Genomic DNA, 21,382 nt, shown 5'->3' on the forward strand with positions numbered 1-21,382 from the left:
GTTTAATAATATAGATTTTATTAAATAAACTTTAAAGAAACAATGTGTAAATAATTTGCTTATTATCAAATTTCTTTTTTTATAAAATAAATTTTATTACAAGTGTAAACCTAATATTCCAAAAAGATTTCGTTAAATAAATTTTAGGCTTACAATATCTTAGTTTGAATAAATAATTAATAAATTTACTAATGCATTTAAATGAATTTTACATGACATTTTCTGCACTGACAATTTCAGTGAAGATTATCATTATTATAATCATATTAATGAAAATATTAAAAGTTTACAATATTGGTACAAATTACCAAAGATTCGTTTATCAATCTTTTTTTTATTCTCAAATTATTCTTTGAAAATAGAAATTCTGTAATGATATTTGGACAAAGGGACGAATCATTCTAATGACAAATAAGTCTATAAGTAGCTTCAGAATTTCTATATATTATAATAATGAGTAATAAGATTCGGTATTATGTTTTCAAATAAAATTGCTCATTTTAATAGGGAGCCTTCTTGCCTGTGTAAGTAAATTTGTAAACCTGTAAGTGAATAGAATGTTTTTAGATTCGTCAGTAATTTAAGTAGCAGTATGAACAATAGAAGGACAGCGTGGTCTAAAAATTTATAAAAAAAAAAAACGGGCGCGCCAAGTATTCTGCTGCTAGAGATTTTGCCCATCTTTGATTTTATCTGTCACATAATTTACTGCTCATCGGTACGGGAGTGTCCCATTTGATCACGTTGCGATTGACCATAGCCATTTAGAGCGGCTGGTGTCTAGAGCTTTTCCACAGTTTAACACTGTAAGTGGCTGGTGGTTAATTGCAACGTGGTCAAAAGGCTTCCATTCCATCGGTAATAAATGTACTTGGAATATTTTTTATTTTTTTTAACTTAAAAAGATTGAACATTTTTGTAACTTTAAAACCATTAATAAAAACCAGCCGCAATTTGTTGCGAATAAAATAAATATCTCTCTGACACAATTGGTTTTCCCATTAAAATTCTGGGCGAAATCGAGAGTCGTTATGTGAACACGTCCGTATAGGAGAAAGATTTCACAATCGTTACTGAATTACGAAAAGTTAGCAGCAAATACAAATTTTTTGTTATTTAATAAATAAGCACATTCACTTTAATTAATTGAAATTTTTCAACTAAAACTTTACATAATATATGTCCAATAAAAATCTATTCATACAAATATATAATGCAAGGAAAAAATTCTTAACGTTTAATTTTTTCTTGTTTGTTCTTTGGATATGCTTCGATGTTAGGAGTGCGGTGGTGAGTTAATAAATCAAGAAATTAAGTGAACTTTCAATCGGTTCTGTTTAATATGCGATTTAATTTTGAGATGCCCGAGTTACAAGACACGATACGCCGCGCCGATGCAAACGGATACTTGGCGAGAGAGAATATCTTCTCTCGCCCGCTTTATATAAGCTCCGAATGACTTTACTTGTTTTCGAATCTTCTCTCCTTCGTGTATCTTACTATCTCCGCGTGTTTATCCTGACTCTCGAATACGTTATTTATTTTCGTGAATATTATTATTTTCAAATTTTCGGTTGGGCATGTGGCGAACGGTCGCCACAGTTCTATTGGGTAGAATAGTTTCTCAAACTTATATAATGTTGTACTATCTGTATTATCATTGAAAAATCTTTCTATTTCAACCTAAGTCGTATTTACTTAAAAATAAATATCTTAAATTTAATCCAACCTAAATGTATTTTTCCCAAAAAAATGTACGAAATCTTAAAATTGCGCTAATTATAAAGAGAATATATTGATGTACTGTTTAAAATAACTGCTGTACTACTTTTAACAAATAAAATCTAAGTGATAGTATTTTTACTTTTTTAAATAAAACCCAAGTGGTGATGGCTAAGAATTAAAGAGAAAAAAGAAATATAAAATTTTATTGAAATAAAAAATTTTTAAACTACAAAACTTGGCGCTACTTGATATGTAAATATGACCTAAATATTAAATATAAAGTGAACAAGAAGAGAAAGTACATTTCACAAGGAAACAGATTTCGCAAAAAAGAGTCAGTCGTGGGCCATCATTTCAAAGAGAAGGTATGCTCTATAAAAGCCGATACGATCGGCATAGGTGTACAAGAAAAATACGAATTGATACGCAAAAATCGATCGTTCCGTGATTATTCGGTAACTCGTGTAATATCACATAAACGGTACGTATTACCAAATTACTAAAACATCATTAAAATCTACAATCGAAATCTTATGGCTCTGGCAGACCAGCGCGATTTGCGACACGCGACGCGCGATTATCCAATAGGCGTTTACAATTTTTTGAAAAGACGTACGCCTATTGGATAATCGCGCGTCGCGTGTCGCAAATCGCGCTGGTCTGCCAGAGCCACTAGAAAGCGACGGAAATAACTATGAGCGTAAAAAGAAAAAAAATGGATAGACAAGTTATAAAGAATCTTCTCTAAAATGACTGAAACATTGCTTCACAAGTTATATCACAGTAGTCGACACAACAAAGTGATTGGTGTAAAGATAAAATAGAGTAATTTTATTTTTATTTTGAGAGAATACATCGTAAAGAAATATATTTACACAAGCCTGTATTCAGAACGCGCTTATAAAGATATTAGTGCATTTTTTTTAGTCTTTGTGTCGTTCAGAAAACAAGAATAAATTAAATAGCGCGCTCTTTTATAAGCGCGTTTTAAATACGAGTCTCATAAACACGTATAAGATAAATTCTATATATTTTCCAATACTAGTAGATTTGACAGAATGATGAGAGAGGCAAAATATGAGAAAATCTGTTCTTTATTGTCCACCATGACCATCAACAAATTGTTGCGGATCCAACCTGTGCGATAAAAGAACTCTTCTATATTATGCCTTTCGCACCGTTCTACCAAGGGCAAATATATATTCCTTTTGCTCCAAAAGTAATCAGAATTGTTTATTTAAACGAAGCGATTAAACCAAAATCGAAATTTCTTCACGCACGCGCGCGCGCGTACATAAGGTATATTTAAAATTATAATTTTACAGAAGCTTGTACAGTATGAGGATTCTATGGCCATTCTTCATTACCGGCAGCGCTTTTCTACACAAGAATAATATTCATTCGTCTGGAGAGGAATATACTATACAAACGACTACACTACATATGACTTTATCGTCGTAGGAGCTGGATCGGCAGGATCCGTGTTAGCGAATCGTCTATCGGAGAACAAGAGATGGCGAGTTCTATTATTGGAAGCGGGATACCTGCCAAATATATTCAATCAAATTCCAGTGTTTGTTAGTTTTTTTCAATTAACTGATTTCAATTGGGGTTACAACGTGGAGCCTCAGAAGAACGCCTGTCTGGGAATAATAAATCGTCAGTGTGCTTGGCCACGAGGTAGAGCCTTGGGCGGCACGAGTATCTTAAACTATATGATCCATACACGTGGGAACAAGTACAACTACGACCAATGGGCTAGTTTGGGCAACGTGGGCTGGTCTTACGCGAACGTTCTGCCGTATTTTAAGAAAAGCGAAAGATTTAACGTACCAGGTATGATACTTCTTTTCTCTGTTTCTCCTTTTCACTTACAATTAGTCTTTCCAGATTATTTAATAGATTATCAAAGTTTCTTACATACAGGGTGTCCCAGACCAATGTATAAAGATTACTGAGGTTGAAGGGATCGAGATAAATCAAAAAGTCTAATAGCAGTTTGCGGTATTTGCAATAATTTTCGTGTAATACAATATTAAAGTCAGACGAATAAGAGCGCGCAGAGAGGCAAACGGTTGGTCGCCTGAGCCGCAAGACCGCCCGGTTCGACGCGGTGCGGTGCCAAGCTATCCTTTCCCTCGCCGCGCACCACTTACCGTCGCCAACAAGCGGGCGGCAGTGGGCGGTCCTACGGCTCTGACGAGTGACCGCTTGTCTCTCCGCGCGCTCTTATTCGGCTGAGTTTAATATTTTATTACAAAAATTATTGCAAATATCGCAAAATGCTATTAAACTTTTTCATTTATCTTGATGAGGTAGAAGGGATCACCTTCTACATCATCGTGATAATCTTTATACATTGGTCTGGGACACCCTGTATATTAAGTATTACGTGAAGAAGAAAAGAAAGTACATTTCGCAAGGGAAGGAAACAGATTTCGCAAGAGAGAGTCAGTCGAATCATTTCAAAGAAAAGTTGTGCTCTATAGGAGCCGATACGATCATTATGAGAAACTCTCTAAACATACACAAAAAATTTATTTGTTTCAAATAAATACATTTTTTCTTAAATTGTAATTAATAAATTCAAAGAAATAATTTGCAAAAATAATTGCAATCTATTAAAAAATTGCAAAAAATAGATTTTGTTCCATATTATTTTAAAATAAAATATTATTTTAAAAGTAAGTTATTTATCCATAGAAAAAATGTTTTATTGAAACAAAGACGTAATTATTAATAAAAAAATCATTTTATTAAAATTAATAAATATAGTTAAATCTAATTACTTATAGTTTGTAATAAGCAAACATTTATATCCAATTTATGACACAAACGCTGGAAATAATTTATTGTATATTGGTATTAATATACATATATAATGTAATAATTTCTTGCCACAAATAAACTTTGAAAACTTTAACAATAAACTCTTCACTAAAATAATTCACTCTTGGAGCAGTATGTGCATTGCTTTTCTAAATCTAAATTTAGAATTTCTAAATCTAAATTAAAAAATTCTAAATTTTTCTAAATTTTCTACACAATAATAATAATGAAATCAACGTAATGTACTTTTAAATACGTAATGAATTATTTAAAGAATATTTTTATTAATAACAAAGTGTAGATGACAAGATCGCTTATTTACAAACATAATTAGAATACAATTTCACTTTTTATATGAGTATGTAATAAATTACAGATGTTATCTAGTTAACATATTCATTTATTCAAATGAAAATGTTAATATAAAAATGTATGTTTCGACTACACAGAGTCTTCATCAGCGTCTTACAATATTTTAGTGAATCATGATTTTTACAAAAAACGCGAATCTATTAAGTACAATATAAATCTCACTAGCGCAGAAGTAATAGTAAGTTGTCAAATGATAAGATTCTTCCACATGATCAAAATTAAAATTCCGACATCTATTCATCGTTCAATAATGAGAATAGATTGAGTCCAGTAATTAAAAAGAAACCGTGGTGATATAATATTCCGAATGATAAAATGTTTTTCTAACAAGGAATATGTTACGGGTGTCCGGCGCCGATTTGATTCTCCTTGAAATATGTTGTGAAGCATAAAAATGTAAGAGACTCTTTTTTCTTTTATATGTGCGGAATCTCATGTTTAGGGGGTAAAACACCCCTTTGAAAAAAAAAATAATATTTTTTTTTCAAGACGAATATCGTCGAGTAGTATAAGATATAAAAAACAATTTTTTGAAAATTGTACGGTTCAAAGAGTATTTTAAAATTGCAAAAAAATTTTTTATCTTTTTTGTTTAACAAAATACTCCTACCACTCAATCAATCAAAAATCTACTAGGGATTATTTAAAAAAAATTACTTAAAAAAAAGTTAAGATGTTTTTGCTGTGCTTGTGGAAACTAATACTATTTTTTATCATTTTTGAAGTGTAAAAAATGGTGCTAGAGATAAAATTACATCACATAACACGAATACGTAGAAAATTGCGGGACACATGGCATCGCAGTTATTCGCAAAATAGATCTATATACTATACATATTGATGGTACACAGCATGGACCCATCATGTTTTAATATAAAAATATCTTAATATATAATAATTTATAGATTATACATAATAATTTAAAAATATCTTATAAAAATGTTATATTTATTAGCGAAAATATAATAAACACATTAATCGTATACTTGCACAAACATGTAACACAATTTTAATTAACATTATCAAATTTTAACAAACAATTCCAATTAAAAAAGAAATTAGGCTAGACCAAATTAAATCAAATTAAATGGAATAAAATGCCGATACAAACCAACAAGATTTTCATGTACAACAAAACATGTATTATCTTGACATGCTACAAAGCGTATCTACATGGATTCTTTGAGTTGCTAATTATAAATCTGATATCAAATTAAAAAAATCAAGATAGTGGATTTAATATAGCAAACACAAATACTGGAACTCATTTCACTTCTATGGAGATTATTTTATTGTGTTTTTTTTTTGGTTTGCTTACGAATTTTCTATCAGATTTGGAGAAGTAATCAACGACAATTTTTGAATGAAAAAAGCATTCTTTTGATTAATTTTTCTTAAAAAATATATCAATTCAAATTGTTATGTCACATAACGCCTAAATAATAGATAATGTAATAATTTTCCTTGTTATATTTAGAAGTTTTTTCACTACAAACCTGCTTTTTCATTGCAGTTTACATGACTCTTCATAACAACATATCGTTATATCCAATAATATAAAAGTATTTTTAAGTTTATCAAACAACACTCAAATAAACTCCTCACAAAAAATAAAGTCTCCGAAACAATTAAAAGAATTCATGATGTTTTATTTGTACATATGTATGTACAACGTGAAAAAGCTTTCTAATATGTATTCTGCTGTGAAGCTGTTTACCATTTTTTGCACAGTTTCCACAGAAAAAAATAGTTTTAATATTTAAGTTTGCCATATTAATTTCGCCATCTTGGATTTTTAAAATCTAACATCAAATTCATAATAAGCAGCTCAAAGAACTCATAGGGACCCTTAAAAAAATTCAACAAAAATTCGTGCTTCGAAAAATAAAGTGTTGTTAGTGTCATACTTTCTTACTTAGTAGATGGATGACCACTTTGACTCTCTATATCTCTGAAAACAATCATATGCTCAACATAAAACTTTTCTGTGATTAATGTCTCATAAGCTATCTCTTGGCATAAAATTCGATTCCAAAATCGAAAGCTGAGAAACGGACAAAAAATCCATTCTTTTTGCGGTGGTTCTTTTGTCAGTTTAGGACAATAAAATTATATATTTCTCAAAATCGTAAAAAAATGCGTTTCTTTGTTTTATAAGATTTTCTCATAAATAATATACATTTTTCTGTTTCTTCAAACTTCAAAATTTGAATTTCAGATTGATTTATACCAATATAAATTTAAAATAATCTTAAAATTAAAAGAAATCACAGTATATTATATTTCTATATGACACTTGCAAGGGACCAATCTACTTTGTTAGAATAGATTAATCTTAAATACCATACCAAACCTGTCACTAATTCCTGATATCATTGACAAAACGCATTATTCTTATGTTTAGGCATCAAGAACTCTATGTATCATAATGAAGACGGTTACTTGTGCATGGAACATGTACCATATCACACGAAGCTGGCAACCGTATTTCTAAATGCTGGAGAAGAGTTGGGGTATAAAATCATCGACTACAATGGCCAAGATCAGATAGGTTTCTCATATATCCAAGTAAATATGGATCATGGAACGCGTTGCAGCGCTGCCAAGGCCTATCTCGAGCAAATTAATCGGTCAAATTTGGAAATTATCACTGGTGCTAGAGTAACCAAAATACTAATCGACGCGGACAAGCATGCTTATGGCGTTGAGTATGTTAAGGACAACGTATGGAAAAAAGTGACCTGCTCCAAGGAAGTTTTATTATCAGCCGGTCCAATCGACAGCAAAATTGTTAATGCTATCGGGAATTGGGCCAAGAGAGCATCTTGAAGAACTGAACATTCCGGTAATTCAGGACTCCAAAGTCGGTTACAACATGTACGAACACATCGGTTTCCTAGGATTGACTTTTATCGTGAATCAAAGCGTGTCACTGCTACAGAACAAGATCTTTAGACCAAGTGTAGTCCTAGAATACCTTCTGTACAAGGATAGTTTATTAATGCTTCCAGGTGGTGCCAAAGCGCTTGCATTTGCATTAGAACCAAGTACGCTTTTGACCAGAAACCAGATGTTGAACTTCTCTATCGTATCTGGTTCTCTACATTTGGATAACGATCAAGCCATAAGAAGAGGTCTAAGAATTTCATATATAACGCCGTCTATAAATCGATCGAAAATCAGGAGGCTTGGTCGATCTGGCCGATTATTCAAAATCCCAGAAGCGTTGGCCGTCTGACATTGCGATCAAAGAATCGATTCGAGCCACCCCAAATGGATCCAAACTTTTTCAGTCATCCAGCTGATTTAGAGATTATTTTAGAAGGAATAAAACACGCTATTAACATATCCAAAACCGAAGTTTTTTAGGCTTACGTCGACTGCATGACCTTAAAATATCAAGCTGTGCACAGTTTGAGTTTGCTTCCGATGATTATTGGCGTTGCGCAATCAAACATCTGCCGTCAATGATGAATCACGAAATAGGCACCGTTAAAATGGGATCTCGGACAGACATTTACGCGGTTGTCGATCCGGAGTTAAAAGAATACGGTATTGATTCACTCAGGGTAGTGGACGCTTCGATTATGCCTACGATGCCTATTGGTCTCGTGAACGCAGGAATATTTATGATCGGTGAGAAAGCAGGAGATATGATCAAAGAAACTTGGAAAAATGAGTTCTAAAATTTACAAGAAGCTCAGGAAATAACAACGGGAAAACATAGCAACTTTAATATCAATGATCCTTGATATTAAGATTAAAAATGCGTACAAAAATTTTTTATACAATGTTGTTTAATTTGCAACAATTTAGAGATTTAAAAAATAAAATAAAAACGAAAAATAATAAAATCTTATTATTTTTTGTTTTTTATTTTATTTTTTTAATTTCTAAATTGTTGCAAATTGAACAACATTGTATAAAAAATTTTTGTACGCATTTTTAATCTTAATATCAAGGATCATTGATATTAAAGTTGCTATGTTTTCCCGTTGTTATTTCCTGAGCTTCTTGTAAATTTTAGAACTCATTTTTCCAAGTTTCTTTGATCATATCTCCTGCTTTCTCACCGATCATAAATATTCCTGCGTTCACGAGACCAATAGGCATCGTAGGCATAATCGAAGCGTCCACTACCCTAAGTGATTTAATACCGTATACTTTTAACTCTGGATCGACAACCGCGTAAATATCTGTTCGAGATCCCATTTTAACGGTGCCTATTTCGTGATTCATCATTGACGGCAGATGCTTGATTGCGCAACGCCAATAATCATTTCGTTAGTTGATTTCTTGGCGTTTAAATTACGTTATTATAATGTATGAACTAAAGCTCTTATTTTTTATAACTTTGAAAATTCAAAACTTTAAAAAATCTGTGGAAACAGCAAATTTATTCAGAAAAAAATATTATAAATAAAAAAATTAACATATACTTCAAAAATTATTAAAATATTACTATTGTAAATTACAATTTCAAAATTTAAAATAAAATAAGTTTTTGGAATAATTAGATAAAATACGTGCAAATGTAAATAAGAAAAAATATCATACAATAAATATACATAACCCGAATAAAAATCAGGCGTTCCTTGTATCATATACAATCCACATTAGATATTAATATGACATATGACATGAAATTTGTCAGTGATTTAAGTAGAAGTATGAATAATAGAAGAAATGCGTGTTCTGAAAATTAAAAAAAAAAACGGGCGCGCCAAGTACGTTGCTGCTAGAGATTTTGCCCATCTTTGATTTTATTTGTCACATAATTTGTTGCTTATCGGTATGGGAGTGACCTGCTTGACCACGTTGCGATTGATCACAGACATTTGAGCGGCTGGTGCCTACAGTTTTTCCTTTGTTTAACACTGTAAGTGAGTGGTGGTCAATTACAACGTGGTCATAAGACTCCCAGCCCATTGGTAATAAATATACTTGCAATATTTTTGATTTCACTTCTTTTGATATTATATTTGGTTTTATTCATTGTAGTTTTGATTTGGTTTTATAGTACAAAAAAATATACTTGGCGCTTCATTTTACATTTTTAATGTTTTTTTAGGCGGATTATTATAAAACTATACATGTAATTTAAAACCCTTTATGCAATATGAAATGACATGCAATTGAAAATTACATTTATATTTTACAATACAAAATCACGCACAATTCATATATTTTTTTCCATTTAGTTCACTTTGGCGCTCACAGCGCTGTAAGCATCATTTTATCTTTCTTGTTTACAAATATTAAACAAGGATAAATGATGCTCACAAGTGAACGCAGCTCAAATAAATACAATATTATTAAAAGTAACGAATCAATCCATATATATAATTTCATAAAAATAATGGTATAATACAACGCGTATAAATTTCGGCTTATCAAGTTTTTATCTAAAAGTTCTTTGTTATTCAAAATCTAGCTCCGTTTCAAAAACAAATCGCCGATAAATTTTGTACTAGATTCTTCATGGTAATCCGATATCTATCATCATTGGCTGCGTTCGGCAGACTCAACATGTGAGATATTCTTCTAGATCATCCAATCAAACTTTCACATTTAGAAGAATACACCAATAACAGCGAGCTCTCAGTCAACTGTTGAGTCTGCTGAACGCAGCCATTCATAGATCTCCCTCAAAATTTCTTGTTCTCAGAAGCCAGTAATCTGATAATTGATAAATTGCATCATACACTCTGTCACTCTGTTACGCCATACTGCAATGGTTAAAACGCAGTAAGTACCAAGTCCGATTTCTATTGTTACCATCGTCATTCCTAAGTCGATTTGTGTTATTTTCGTTATCATTCGAACGAAATTATGGTACGTGCCTGGTATATGGATACCAGCGATGCCGATCAAAGATTGGAACACCACAGGCAGCCGCCGGAATTCGTGTCACTGGATGATTTATTCATCACAACGGGCGTCGAATATTTTAAGGTTAGAAACATGCCGATTTTTTGAAATCGTTCTTATCCAATTCTGTGGTATCGAGTTTAATATATATCCGTGAATCTATATCTACATAAGTATACATGTAACTTTGTTTATTATTAAATGTTAAAACTTCATATTCTTACATATATATTGTACATATATATATACAAAATTTTGAAATTTATAATTGCAATTGCATTTTTATAATTTTCTGCAATTATAAATCTTACAAATGTTATTCTTTCAATTTTAAATATTATTTCAAATATTTATTTTATAAATTTTACAAATTTAAATTTTTATTATATTATTTTTTATTTATTATTTTTATATTTAGCATTCATTATTTTAATATGTTTATATCATATTGTATAATGCATTTTAATGCAAATAAACTTTTTGGACTACTACAACGTGCACGTTAATATAATAAATTTAGTATAAATTTGAATAGAATTAAGAAAATTTTATGAGTAAAAAATTACTGTATTTATTATATATCCATTTTTTTCAGGTAAATCATTTAAATTACGAGACAGACGCTACTCTGAAAGAATTACGCAAGAAGCGGGGTTATACATATGAAGATGAAATAACATGCTCCAGAAAATGTTTACAAAATTATGAAGAGAAGGTACAACAAATATGATTTCTATTTTTAATTCTCAATTATTACTTATAAAAAAATATTTTTAATTAACGCCATATTTCTCTGTATGTTTGATAGCATATTTTTTGCAATACTTTTGTGAAGTATATTAATATCCATTTGTCAACATTTTAATTTTTAGTTGAAAAACTTCTTCACTGAACATCTTCATACTGACGAGGAGATACGTTTGGTTTTAGACGGATCAGGTTATTTCGACGTGCGAGACAAGAATGATCAGTGGATCCGGATTGAAGTAATAGCTGGAGATCTAATAATCATACCCAGTGGAATTTATCATCGTTTTACTCTGGACACAAACGTAAGAATATTTCCAAATGCATTCTTCTCTTTACGACTATGATCTTTTGACACATATTTTTTATCTTTTTTCTTTTATTAAATATTTTTTCAAGCATGTAAGAAAAATTTTTTTTTTCAATAAATATTGAACAAGTATCACATACATTCAGAATAAATTTAAGATAAATTTTTTATTTCTAATATCTTCTAAATGGATCTCTAATTTCTAACAAAACTTTTTTAGAATTATATAAAGGCAAAGAGATACTTTGTGGGAGAACCAGTTTGGCTACCGTACAATAGACCAGCTGATAACATGGAATGCCGCAAGCAGTATCTCAATCAATTGCAGAAAGGCTTTGAAGTGCATGTACCTTGATATATAAATCTGTATTATACATAAGCTGGCATGAAAAAATATCTGTACATCTCTGTTTCATTCAATTATATGAAATTATTGATTTTTATATTAAATATACATATATAAGCAAATGTATACTATACAAGCATATACTTTGTAAATGAATAGTGCAAAGCAGCTAATATATACAATTATTTTTTATCAATTTTGCAAATATCTGTAAATAAAATTAAAATCTATTTTAATTCTTTCGTATTTCAATTTCAATACAGTCTTTTTTTAGTCCAATCTCGTCTTTCTTCCTAAAAAATCCAAAGTAACAACACAATAATGATAATTAAAGTTTAAAGGCAGTTTTATTTCTCAATTAAATTCATTGCCACACAGTTACTGTTTACATATATGCAAACTTATCTATACATATATGCAGACTTATCTATACAAATACTGTTTTAAGTAGCTTTATTAAGTTTTAAAGTAATTGAGACTCTATATATATAATTATTTACCTAAAATTATGTAGTTTTTTTTATATGTTCAACCTAATGATGATTAGTGAGATTTTATAACGGAACAATCAACATAACAAAAATTTGTATCTTATATCTTAGCATTTGGATAAGAAATGAATATTGTCTAGTTTTTTTAATTGATTTGTTCAATTATAAATTGCAATCAAATTGTAAAAAATCATACTTCAAAAATGTCAAATATTGGTGATTAGTTTCTTATATAATAAATTAGAATTAGTTTTAATTATAACACTCTGTACATTAAAAATTTTGATAAACATGGTCTGCTTCTCAAAAGCTTGTCAATTCGACGGCACCATTGAAAAGTATTCTAGATAAACTTCATAGATAAACTTTTTAGATTTTTTGTACAATTTTTTTTCTTATTCATTTATCAGTAATAATAAAAATTAAATATAAAAATTAGATTAAAAACCTCATAGAATAAAATTACACTTTTTTCGAAGTATATCACTGATAAAATAACTTTTTTGAAATTACATTGTAACTAAAAATATAGAAAAATGCGATTGCAATACCTTTCTTATTGATGCCATCAATTTATATATATTCTATACAAAACACTATACAAATATTTTTTCGTCTTTTTCGCGAATATTTGTCAAAGATTCTTTTTTTCAAAAATCATTATTATAAAATGATTTCAAAGTCGCAGAAAATTATCGATGTGTTCTTTTTCTCCCTCGAGGAGTGTATGCAATATTTTTCGTTTGTATTATATTCAAACTTTTGCATTAAAAATTTGCACTAAATACCACACTTGACGTGCTGCTTTTCTTTTGAGAACTTTCCTCCACTACTCCAAATTTCTTGTACTCGCCCACTTTCTTCTCGAAGAAATTCGTCTTGCCTTCCAAGGAGATAAAATTCATGAACGAGAATGGATTCTCCGAGTTATAAACCTAAAATTATTGTAATATTTCATACCTCTCTTGATAAATAAAATTAAAATAAGATCTTTATCACAATTATCTCAGTACATCAATCATTTATGTAAAAAAAAACGTTAATATTAAAATAATGATGAAATAATATTTTTATAATTACTTTTTCAAATCCTAATGCAACGAACAATCTGTCTGCGACGAATTCAATATAATTGCACATAAGTGAGCAATTCATGCCTATCAGCTCGACTGGCAACGCTTGCGTTAAAAATTCCTTTTCGATTTCCACAGCGTCCATTATGATTGATTTTACATGTTCAAACGACGGCTTTTGTATGATGTGTTTAAATATTAAACATGCGAAATCACAGTGTAATCCCTAAAAAGTGAACGAAGACAATAAATATAAACATACGGTAATAAACAAAACGCAGAAAGAAATGCATATTTTGACTTTAAATAAAAATTATTTGCTAAATAAATTAAATTTATAAGTATAAAAAATATATAAATTAATTTACTGACTTCGTCTCGTGAGATGAGTTCGTTGCTAAAAGTGAGGCCTGGCATGACTCCTCGTTTCTTCAGCCAAAAGATAGCCGCAAAACTGCCGCTGAAAAAAATACCCTCGACTGCCGCGAATGCGATTACACGTTCTGGAAATGTAGCACTCTCATGATTAATCCAGTTCAATGCCCACTTGGCTTTCTTCCCTACACACGGAAGCGTCTCGATCGCATTAAATAAGAAATCTCTGAAAATAAGATTAATTGATGTAGTTTCTTCAATTAAAATTATACAATATTACACATTCATACTGAAATATAAATATAATATATAAATGTATAAATATATATTAAATATACTTACTTTTCTTTCGGATCGGATATGTAAGTTTCAATGAGCAAAGAGTACATTTCAGAATGGATATTCTCTATGGCAATTTGGAAGCCGTAGAAACAACGTGCTTCGGCGATTTTCACTTCCTGACTGAACCTCTCAATCAGATTCTCATTGACGATACCATCGGAAGCGGCGAAGAATGCCAAGACATGAGAGATAAAATATTTCTCATCGGAATTCAGCTTTTCATCCCAATCCTTCTTGTCCAACTGTAAAAATTATAAATTATTATTAGAAATATAAAATACTTATTAAAGTTTATTTTTAATTTTTTAAATTATGAAGCTATTAAATATGTTAATTTTCAAGCTATATACTTCTATATCTTAAAAGAAAAAAAACTACATCTTACCTTGTGAAGAGGTACTTCTTCTATGGTCCAAAAAGAGGCTACAGCCTTTTTATACATCTCCCAGATATCAGGATATTGAATAGGAAAAATTACAAAACGATTTGGACCTTCTTGCAGCAGTGGTTCCAGTTCTGGATTGAAGTCGTCCTTTAATTGTACCTTTCGTACGGCTTTTGTCTTGACTAGCTACAAATTTATTATTTTTTTAAACAAATATCTTAATCAAATTTCAATATAAAAGTGTATGAAGTAAAATTGATATTTGAGTGAGCTGTACCTACCCCACTTTTCAAGCCATGATCCTGAGACTTGGAGATAGTTGGAGAAATGCATGATTTCTTTGGTGAGGTCTGCAAAAAAAAAATACTGTTAATTGAAGTTTAATATCAATACTTTTTTAATAAGATACAACAATAAAGAGTATAGTCATGCACTATATTATTAATATTGCAAATGTATAAATTACATCAGGAATCACTAGTGCATTATTCAATAAATTTCTCAATTCAAAGATTATCAATGTAAATATACTTAGTACATATACAATAATTAAAATATACATAGTACAATTATTACAATGTAATTGTAATAATTTAAGAAACTTTTCACCTCAATTGCATCAGCTACATTACATATTCAAAGGAAATCTGTGCATATAGGAAACAAGATTGCATAATTTTGTGTAAATAATTAGTAACATCTTTAAATAAACATTGTTTGAGATATTCTTAATATATAACATTTTTAATATGCAATAACATAACAAAATAAATAAAATTCAGAATTATTTTATACGGAAAAATGCTTTGATCCAAATATATTTGTAAGTTTATTTTGAGCCAGATATCATGTAGATTTTTAATTGTGTAATTTATAAAAAACTAACAAATCCAAGTATTTAAATTTATCTTGCTCAGAAGAAAATCCTAGAAGGCTTTATCAATTTCCTAATTACATATAGTTGTTCCTTCATACATAAATTGATATATTGCTTATAAATTCAATGAGTGAGAGGTGTTGATAGAGACTGCAACGTATTCATAACCTAAAGGAGTATCAGAACGAGTGGAAGAATTCTGCCAGCAAGAATAATGTGGAAAATTCTTTACCTCTTCATTCATCTTAGGTTACCGATGACGATGGTATCAGGTACAAAATCGCAAATACACCTAATGATAACACATTCTGATAAAAGACATTGGACATTCTAAACTCTGTATTAAACACTCTGATACTCTGCACATGCAGATACATATATATATATAGCTACTCCATTTATATACATAGCTAACATGTGATATATACATGGGTGATATATATATTAAATGTGTGCGTCAGCGCATATGTGAGACATGCGACTGAATCTTAATGCAACCATCAATCACCATCGCCAATGATTTTCGTGTTTCAAAACGCGCGCTTTCCATCGGTTTTTAGCGAATCTACCGAAACGCGTAGTCTCCATCACGAATTGATGAAAAGAGGTGAATCACGTTCCCGCGCAGACATGTCCGAACATAACCGCAATCGGAAGGTGGAAAGAAAGATCCCGCTGCAAGTAGAGCGAAGAGGGAATCGCGATGGGATCATTGTCATCGTCTTCTCGGAATTAGTAGTCTCGCTTGCCGAAAAATGTAGGAGGCGCACCTAAAATAGCGAACACGCGAGAATTTCTTTACGACTTTTCTAAATTCATCAACCGTTTTAGATAATTTTCCTTGAGGGAAAATTTAACTTACTCCGAACTGTGTAACTTTAATAACACAAAGTGTTATTAAAAGGAATTCTTAGCGAGACATGCTTTACATATCTCATGTCACATATCTATTTCTTTTCTACATATATTACATAACTCTGCGAAAATGTAATATATTTTTGCTCTTCTCTTTCTCTCTTTTCCCTGAAATCACATACATACAATCATGTATCTACATACATTCATGTATCTACATAATACATATTATCTAATATGCGTGCATATATATATACACACACACACACACACACACACACACACACACACACACACACACACACACACACACACACACAATATATATTTTTTACTTCAATTATCAGGAATTTCATTCATCTATCTGATCTATATCGCATGCTCGTCTTATTTAATTCAAACGCAGCTGTTTCTTGCGTTTTAAGGTGTGTACGTAAGAAGAGGTGGGTCCCACAGTGTAATGGATTTTTCCATCCGCGCTATTTAGCGATAACGATACGGAGTTGCGCAAGACTAAAACCACCAACGAAACATCAAAGCTGGAGGAGCAGGTATGGAAAAGACGATACGAAACGCGGTTGTGGGTCGGAACGCGAAAACGAAAAACGAAGAGAAATCAGCAGGACTTACGTGCAACGACACGTCCTCGAGATGCTTGCGGACGTTCTCCTTCGTGGACTCGTGCAATGCCATCGTAATTTGGGATGTTCTTGGCTCACGACTCTAGCAGCTGCGACTTGATGCTCAGGTATCACGACGATGACAATGACAGTGTTGGCGGTAAGGGCAACAACGACGAACGACAACGGTGATGAGCGACGCTGGGAACTGTCCTAATGAATGGGGCAGGGAACACTGGCACCTTACGCGGGCGAATTATCTCGATCACGTTCCCCGATTGGTCTCCCGTGCCGGCGTTTCGCGCCCAAACCGCCGTCTGCCAATCAGCTGATCGGGCCTTGCCGCCAAATCCCGCCAACTCTCGCGTTGTCCGTACTTATCTCTCCTCTCGCATGTTTCTCGATCCGAAATATTCCGAGACGAATTTCTCGTGGTCACGGAAGACAACTCGCTGACGAGAATCTCGCCTGCGATGCTCCACGACGTCGGTAGTCTCCCGCGCGTTTCAACGAGACTGCGCGATAAGAGCGTAGTGTTGTTAGCAAGTCACGCGCATGCGTATTGCAACGCCTGCAAAGTGCAAAATGCAGTGCATACAGAGTGTCCTTTAACTTTTAATATCTTGAGCTGCATTCTAAAACATCCTCTCCAAGGAAAAATTTTACTCGATATAATATAGTATACGTTACGTGTATATTTCGAGTAAAATTTTCTTCTGAAAGAACGTTTTGGAACCTCCCAGTGAGAAATGATAATGGAATCGATATCGAATCGATATCGAATCGATATCAAAATGATGATTTTGACGTCGAATCGATGTCGAAATCGTCATTTTGATGTCGATTCGATATCGATTCCATTATCATTTCTCGCTGGGCTAATCTTGAGTGAAAAAGAATGAAATTTGGAATTAAAGTTCCTTTCCCAATCTGAGCTCAGACCATTGTTTATCGAATTATTAATGATTAAAGTTGATCAATCAAATTGATCTGTCTAACTGGAGTACACAGGAGCGTAGCATGCTATGGAGCTCCGCCTCGTGCTCTTTACATTTTCCCGATTAAAACTTTGTTCCAGTTTTTCATATTAATAAATAAATGAATAAGTTAATATAATGAGTAGATTTATATTGTTATCAAATAAATTTATCTACCGATTTATTCACTTATTAATATAAAAAATTAGAACTAGAAACATCCCGTATAAACATAGAACACTTGTGAGAACGTCGCATAGATCGTCATCAAGAATGGATAATTATGATAGCTAAGTTACGCTATGTTACGTTACATTGCGGTATACTTATTTGGACTTGGACAAATTTCACGACTGCTGGCGGTTAGACAGATCTTGCAAACAGAGCGTAATAGTATATAAAAATATATATGGATCAGAGTTTGATGTACAATTTATAACTTCATTATTACTAATTTTAATTAATTGATAAACTTAATATTTCTTTAACATCGGATTAATGCTACATGATCTCAATTATGTACTTGATATACTCTTCCTATTTTTCCATTTAGTTGGAAAGAGCAAAAACACATTAGGTGATCATTGCAATAAACCATTTATTTGAATAATAATTAGAATAAGTAAATACAATAAAGAATGCTTTTAGCAGGCCAATTTCCCGGTATAATGCTCATGAACTCTATCAATGTCTTCTTTTATCTGAAAGAGATGCATTTCAAGATATACGCGCACCATTAAAAAGTTTCGACAACAATCAATATCAGAAATAAAGAAATAACGATTTTTCAATAAATGCATACTTGCATCGTTAAAACAATTAAAAGTATTGCGAATATACTGTACATAGATAAATCACGCTAAACTCTTAGGAACGGTTAAAATTTCTTTTTTTCTCCCCCCTTTTTTTCTTCATCCGGTAAACGGCATTGTTTAATTATGTCGTTCTCATCAGCCTAAAACAACAAAAATCCTATATCTATTTGCGTATAACTTGAGATTGCATTTGCACGATTCTGTTCGAGAGGAAAATGATCATTCATCTCGGATATTACGGCTCGGACCAATGTTTCATGTCATCCGTCGCTTATATGTGTATGTGTTGGGTGTACAGTACGTGTGTATACAGTGTGTATGCATATGCTTTAAATGGCATCGATATCGAAGTCATCCTCGGAATCATTGTTCACGGTGGCAGCAACGGTGGTAGCGGCAGGCTTCTGCGTAGCCGGCGGCTGCTGTTTTTTCAGAGATTCCTGCTTAGCTCTATCATCATATTCGATCTAAAATAGAAAATTTGATCAGAGAAGTCACAAAATATATACATATGTACACAAAATGTTTATAGAAAAAAATTTATATACATATATACACAAAATTTTTTTATAACACGCTGAATAATACAGAAGAGAAAGACAATTCTTATTTTATAAAACAGAGTGTTGAATTTAATGAAGATTTTACTTTGAAGAAAACAAGAAGCAGTTTAATTCTTCAAACTATTTTAATTTGCTTATTTCCAGGGTTTTAAAAAAATAAATAAAACAAAAGGTTTTATCCTACATTTAATTAGAAATTAATGAAATTAGAAAGAACAATTTAAAAATGAAACTAAAGAATTAGTCTTTCTTAGAAGCACTTATGAAGAGTGAGATTACCTCAACATCATCATCTTCTTCCTCAGAGTCTGATTCTTCTTCCTCTGCAACTTTCAACCATGTTAAAAACGGTGCGGCTCGATCATGAATCTCCTGCGACAGATCCTTTGAGACATATTTCTTGCTGACTTTACTCGACCACTCATCAAATGCCTTCTCCTCCAGGATATCAGCGTCGTAAAACAACTGAAATGCATGCAAATATTTCAATTTAATCATTTGACACAGTGATATCCAAGGATTATAATATGTATTAATGTTTTCTTAAATTAAATTCTCTAATAAAATTTCTTAAAATATTCCTTAACAGTTCTTAACAAAGAGTTTATTCTCTTACTTTGAGAATTCCAGGAACCTTTGGCATCAGCGCATCCTTATGCAGCGCGATTACTTGCTCGATTCCTCTGATCAAATATTTCTGTGCCTTAATATCATCGTGAGTGAAGCGTAGCAATAGCACCCGGTACTTCTTCGCCTGTGCAGCGATTGCCTGATCGAATAACAACTCGGCAAGAATCAATGGTGCCTTGGTCTTAATCTCGAGACGCTCCGCCTCAGCCACGAGCTCCTTGTGATTATTATCAAGCTGACCGGCATCGCGACGGCATTTGATCAGTTTGTAGAACATATCCATACGCTCTTTCTCGCTCTTATCAAGGTCATCACTGATGGTCATACCCTTCGCACCATCTGTCAGATCTTGGAGACGAGCTCTAACTGCCTCCTCGGACACATCCACCGCCCACTTATCGTCATCGTTGATCGTTCTCTCTGGTGGTGGTTCTACCACGTCTCCAGAGTTGTTGACGTCATTTTCTGGTGAACCGGATCGATCGTTACCGTTGGTAGTGGCAGTGGTGGCAGTGACCGTACCTGCAGCATCACCATTAGCGCGCTTTGAGCGTTTGCCGCGTTTACCCTCCGTCAACGAACTGCCTTGCACTGCCGGATTCAAGCTCGGCGGATTTTTCAAGATGTACGTATTCAATTTGTGATTGCTTTCAAGAGAACCATGATGTCCGCACGCTTTGCAACCTTGCAAGATCGTTCCTTTCTTTGAGTTAACCATCAGTTCGGTCTCCGGATTGTCGCAGGCCGGGCAAAGAACATATTTTCGGATAAAACCATCCAGCAGATCTTGTAGCTTTGTCGCATCATGCGAGCCATTGACAATAAAGCGCTCGTTCTTGAAATCAAATTGTGTCTGCGCACCCAACTCGCAACCGAAGTACTTGGTTGGATACGTAGCTGGACGGCCGATTGCCTTCGCCACATCCACCATATTAACGATCACTGTCTTGATACCATTTCCCTTGCCTTCCACCTTTGCCTGGATCCGCGGCATCTTATAGCGATAAAAGGCATCGCTAACATTGCGATTGACGTTCACGCTCGCCATGGTGACCGATGTTTTCGCCTTCTCTTGCTCTTAACAAACTTGACTTCTCTGATCAACAGTGATCTCTGACGAGACGTCGTTGTGAAAGTATTAACGAATCACGACGAAAAAATCCGCTCTTAATCAGCTTC

General features: G+C 32.4%; 3 protein-coding genes and 1 pseudogene across 6 annotated transcripts; 2 read left to right on the forward strand and 2 right to left on the reverse strand.

Moving 5' to 3' along the window:
- Window positions 1-2,050: 2,050 nt before the first annotated feature.
- LOC113004662 lies at window positions 2,051-8,715 on the forward strand (annotated as a pseudogene).
- A 1,802-nt stretch (window positions 8,716-10,517) lies between these two features.
- Window positions 10,518-12,436, forward strand: LOC105195479 (1,2-dihydroxy-3-keto-5-methylthiopentene dioxygenase). Of its 2 annotated transcripts, XM_011160895.3 has the most exons (5): window positions 10,518-10,674; window positions 10,788-10,881; window positions 11,393-11,512; window positions 11,670-11,849; window positions 12,075-12,436. In XM_011160895.3, exons 1-5 carry the CDS (start codon window positions 10,661-10,663, stop codon window positions 12,207-12,209), a joined length of 543 nt encoding a protein of 180 aa, XP_011159197.1. In that variant the 5' UTR covers window positions 10,518-10,660; the 3' UTR covers window positions 12,210-12,436. The 2 variants fall into 2 exon arrangements, with proteins under 2 accessions (XP_011159197.1, XP_011159196.1); XM_011160894.3 differs by having other exon boundaries at window positions 10,523-10,881.
- Window positions 12,437-12,528: 92 nt separating this feature from the next.
- On the reverse strand, window positions 12,529-17,708 carry LOC105195478 (ribonucleoside-diphosphate reductase subunit M2 B). Of its 3 annotated transcripts, XM_039454401.1 has the most exons (8): window positions 16,606-16,745; window positions 15,976-16,513; window positions 15,148-15,216; window positions 14,867-15,052; window positions 14,482-14,723; window positions 14,137-14,365; window positions 13,772-13,990; window positions 12,529-13,626 (listed from the first exon to the last, which is right to left on the reverse strand). In XM_039454401.1, exons 2-8 carry the CDS (start codon window positions 15,985-15,987, stop codon window positions 13,459-13,461), a joined length of 1,125 nt encoding a protein of 374 aa, XP_039310335.1. In that variant the 5' UTR covers window positions 15,988-16,513; window positions 16,606-16,745; the 3' UTR covers window positions 12,529-13,458. The 3 variants fall into 3 exon arrangements, with proteins under 3 accessions (XP_039310335.1, XP_011159194.1, XP_011159195.1); XM_011160892.3 differs by lacking the exons at window positions 15,976-16,513; window positions 16,606-16,745 and adding an exon at window positions 17,229-17,708; XM_011160893.3 differs by lacking the exon at window positions 16,606-16,745 and having other exon boundaries at window positions 15,976-16,516.
- A 1,065-nt stretch (window positions 17,709-18,773) lies between these two features.
- Window positions 18,774-21,337, reverse strand: LOC105195477 (eukaryotic translation initiation factor 5). The gene is made up of 3 exons (XM_011160891.3): window positions 20,190-21,337; window positions 19,853-20,038; window positions 18,774-19,477 (listed from the first exon to the last, which is right to left on the reverse strand). The coding sequence occupies exons 1-3, from the start codon at window positions 21,249-21,251 to the stop codon at window positions 19,340-19,342; spliced, it is 1,386 nt and encodes a 461-aa protein (XP_011159193.1). The 5' UTR covers window positions 21,252-21,337; the 3' UTR covers window positions 18,774-19,339.
- Window positions 21,338-21,382: the final 45 nt, after the last annotated feature.

Source organism: Solenopsis invicta, chromosome 10 (assembly GCF_016802725.1).
Source record: "Solenopsis invicta isolate M01_SB chromosome 10, UNIL_Sinv_3.0, whole genome shotgun sequence".
Taxonomy (NCBI): Eukaryota; Metazoa; Arthropoda; class Insecta; order Hymenoptera; family Formicidae; genus Solenopsis; species Solenopsis invicta.

Coding starts and splice junctions, on each gene's coding strand:
- LOC105195479 (XM_011160894.3), top strand. CDS start 10,759: ATGGTACGTGCCTGGTATATGGATACCAGCGATGCCGATCAAAGATTG. Junction 11,513..11,669: donor TACAAAATTATGAAGAGAAG/GTACAACAAATA, acceptor TTTAATTTTTAG/TTGAAAAACTTCTTCACTGA. Junction 11,850..12,074: donor GTTTTACTCTGGACACAAAC/GTAAGAATATTT, acceptor AAACTTTTTTAG/AATTATATAAAGGCAAAGAG.
- LOC105195478 (XM_011160892.3), bottom strand. CDS start 17,291: ATGGCATTGCACGAGTCCACGAAGGAGAACGTCCGCAAGCATCTCGAG. Junction 15,217..17,228: donor TCGAGGACGTGTCGTTGCAC/GTAAGTCCTGCT, acceptor TTTTTTTTGCAG/ACCTCACCAAAGAAATCATG. Junction 14,366..14,481: donor ATATCCGATCCGAAAGAAAA/GTAAGTATATTT, acceptor TCTTATTTTCAG/AGATTTCTTATTTAATGCGA.
- LOC105195477 (XM_011160891.3), bottom strand. CDS start 21,251: ATGGCGAGCGTGAACGTCAATCGCAATGTTAGCGATGCCTTTTATCGC. Junction 20,039..20,189: donor AGGTTCCTGGAATTCTCAAA/GTAAGAGAATAA, acceptor CATGCATTTCAG/TTGTTTTACGACGCTGATAT. Junction 19,478..19,852: donor AAGAAGATGATGATGTTGAG/GTAATCTCACTC, acceptor TTTCTATTTTAG/ATCGAATATGATGATAGAGC.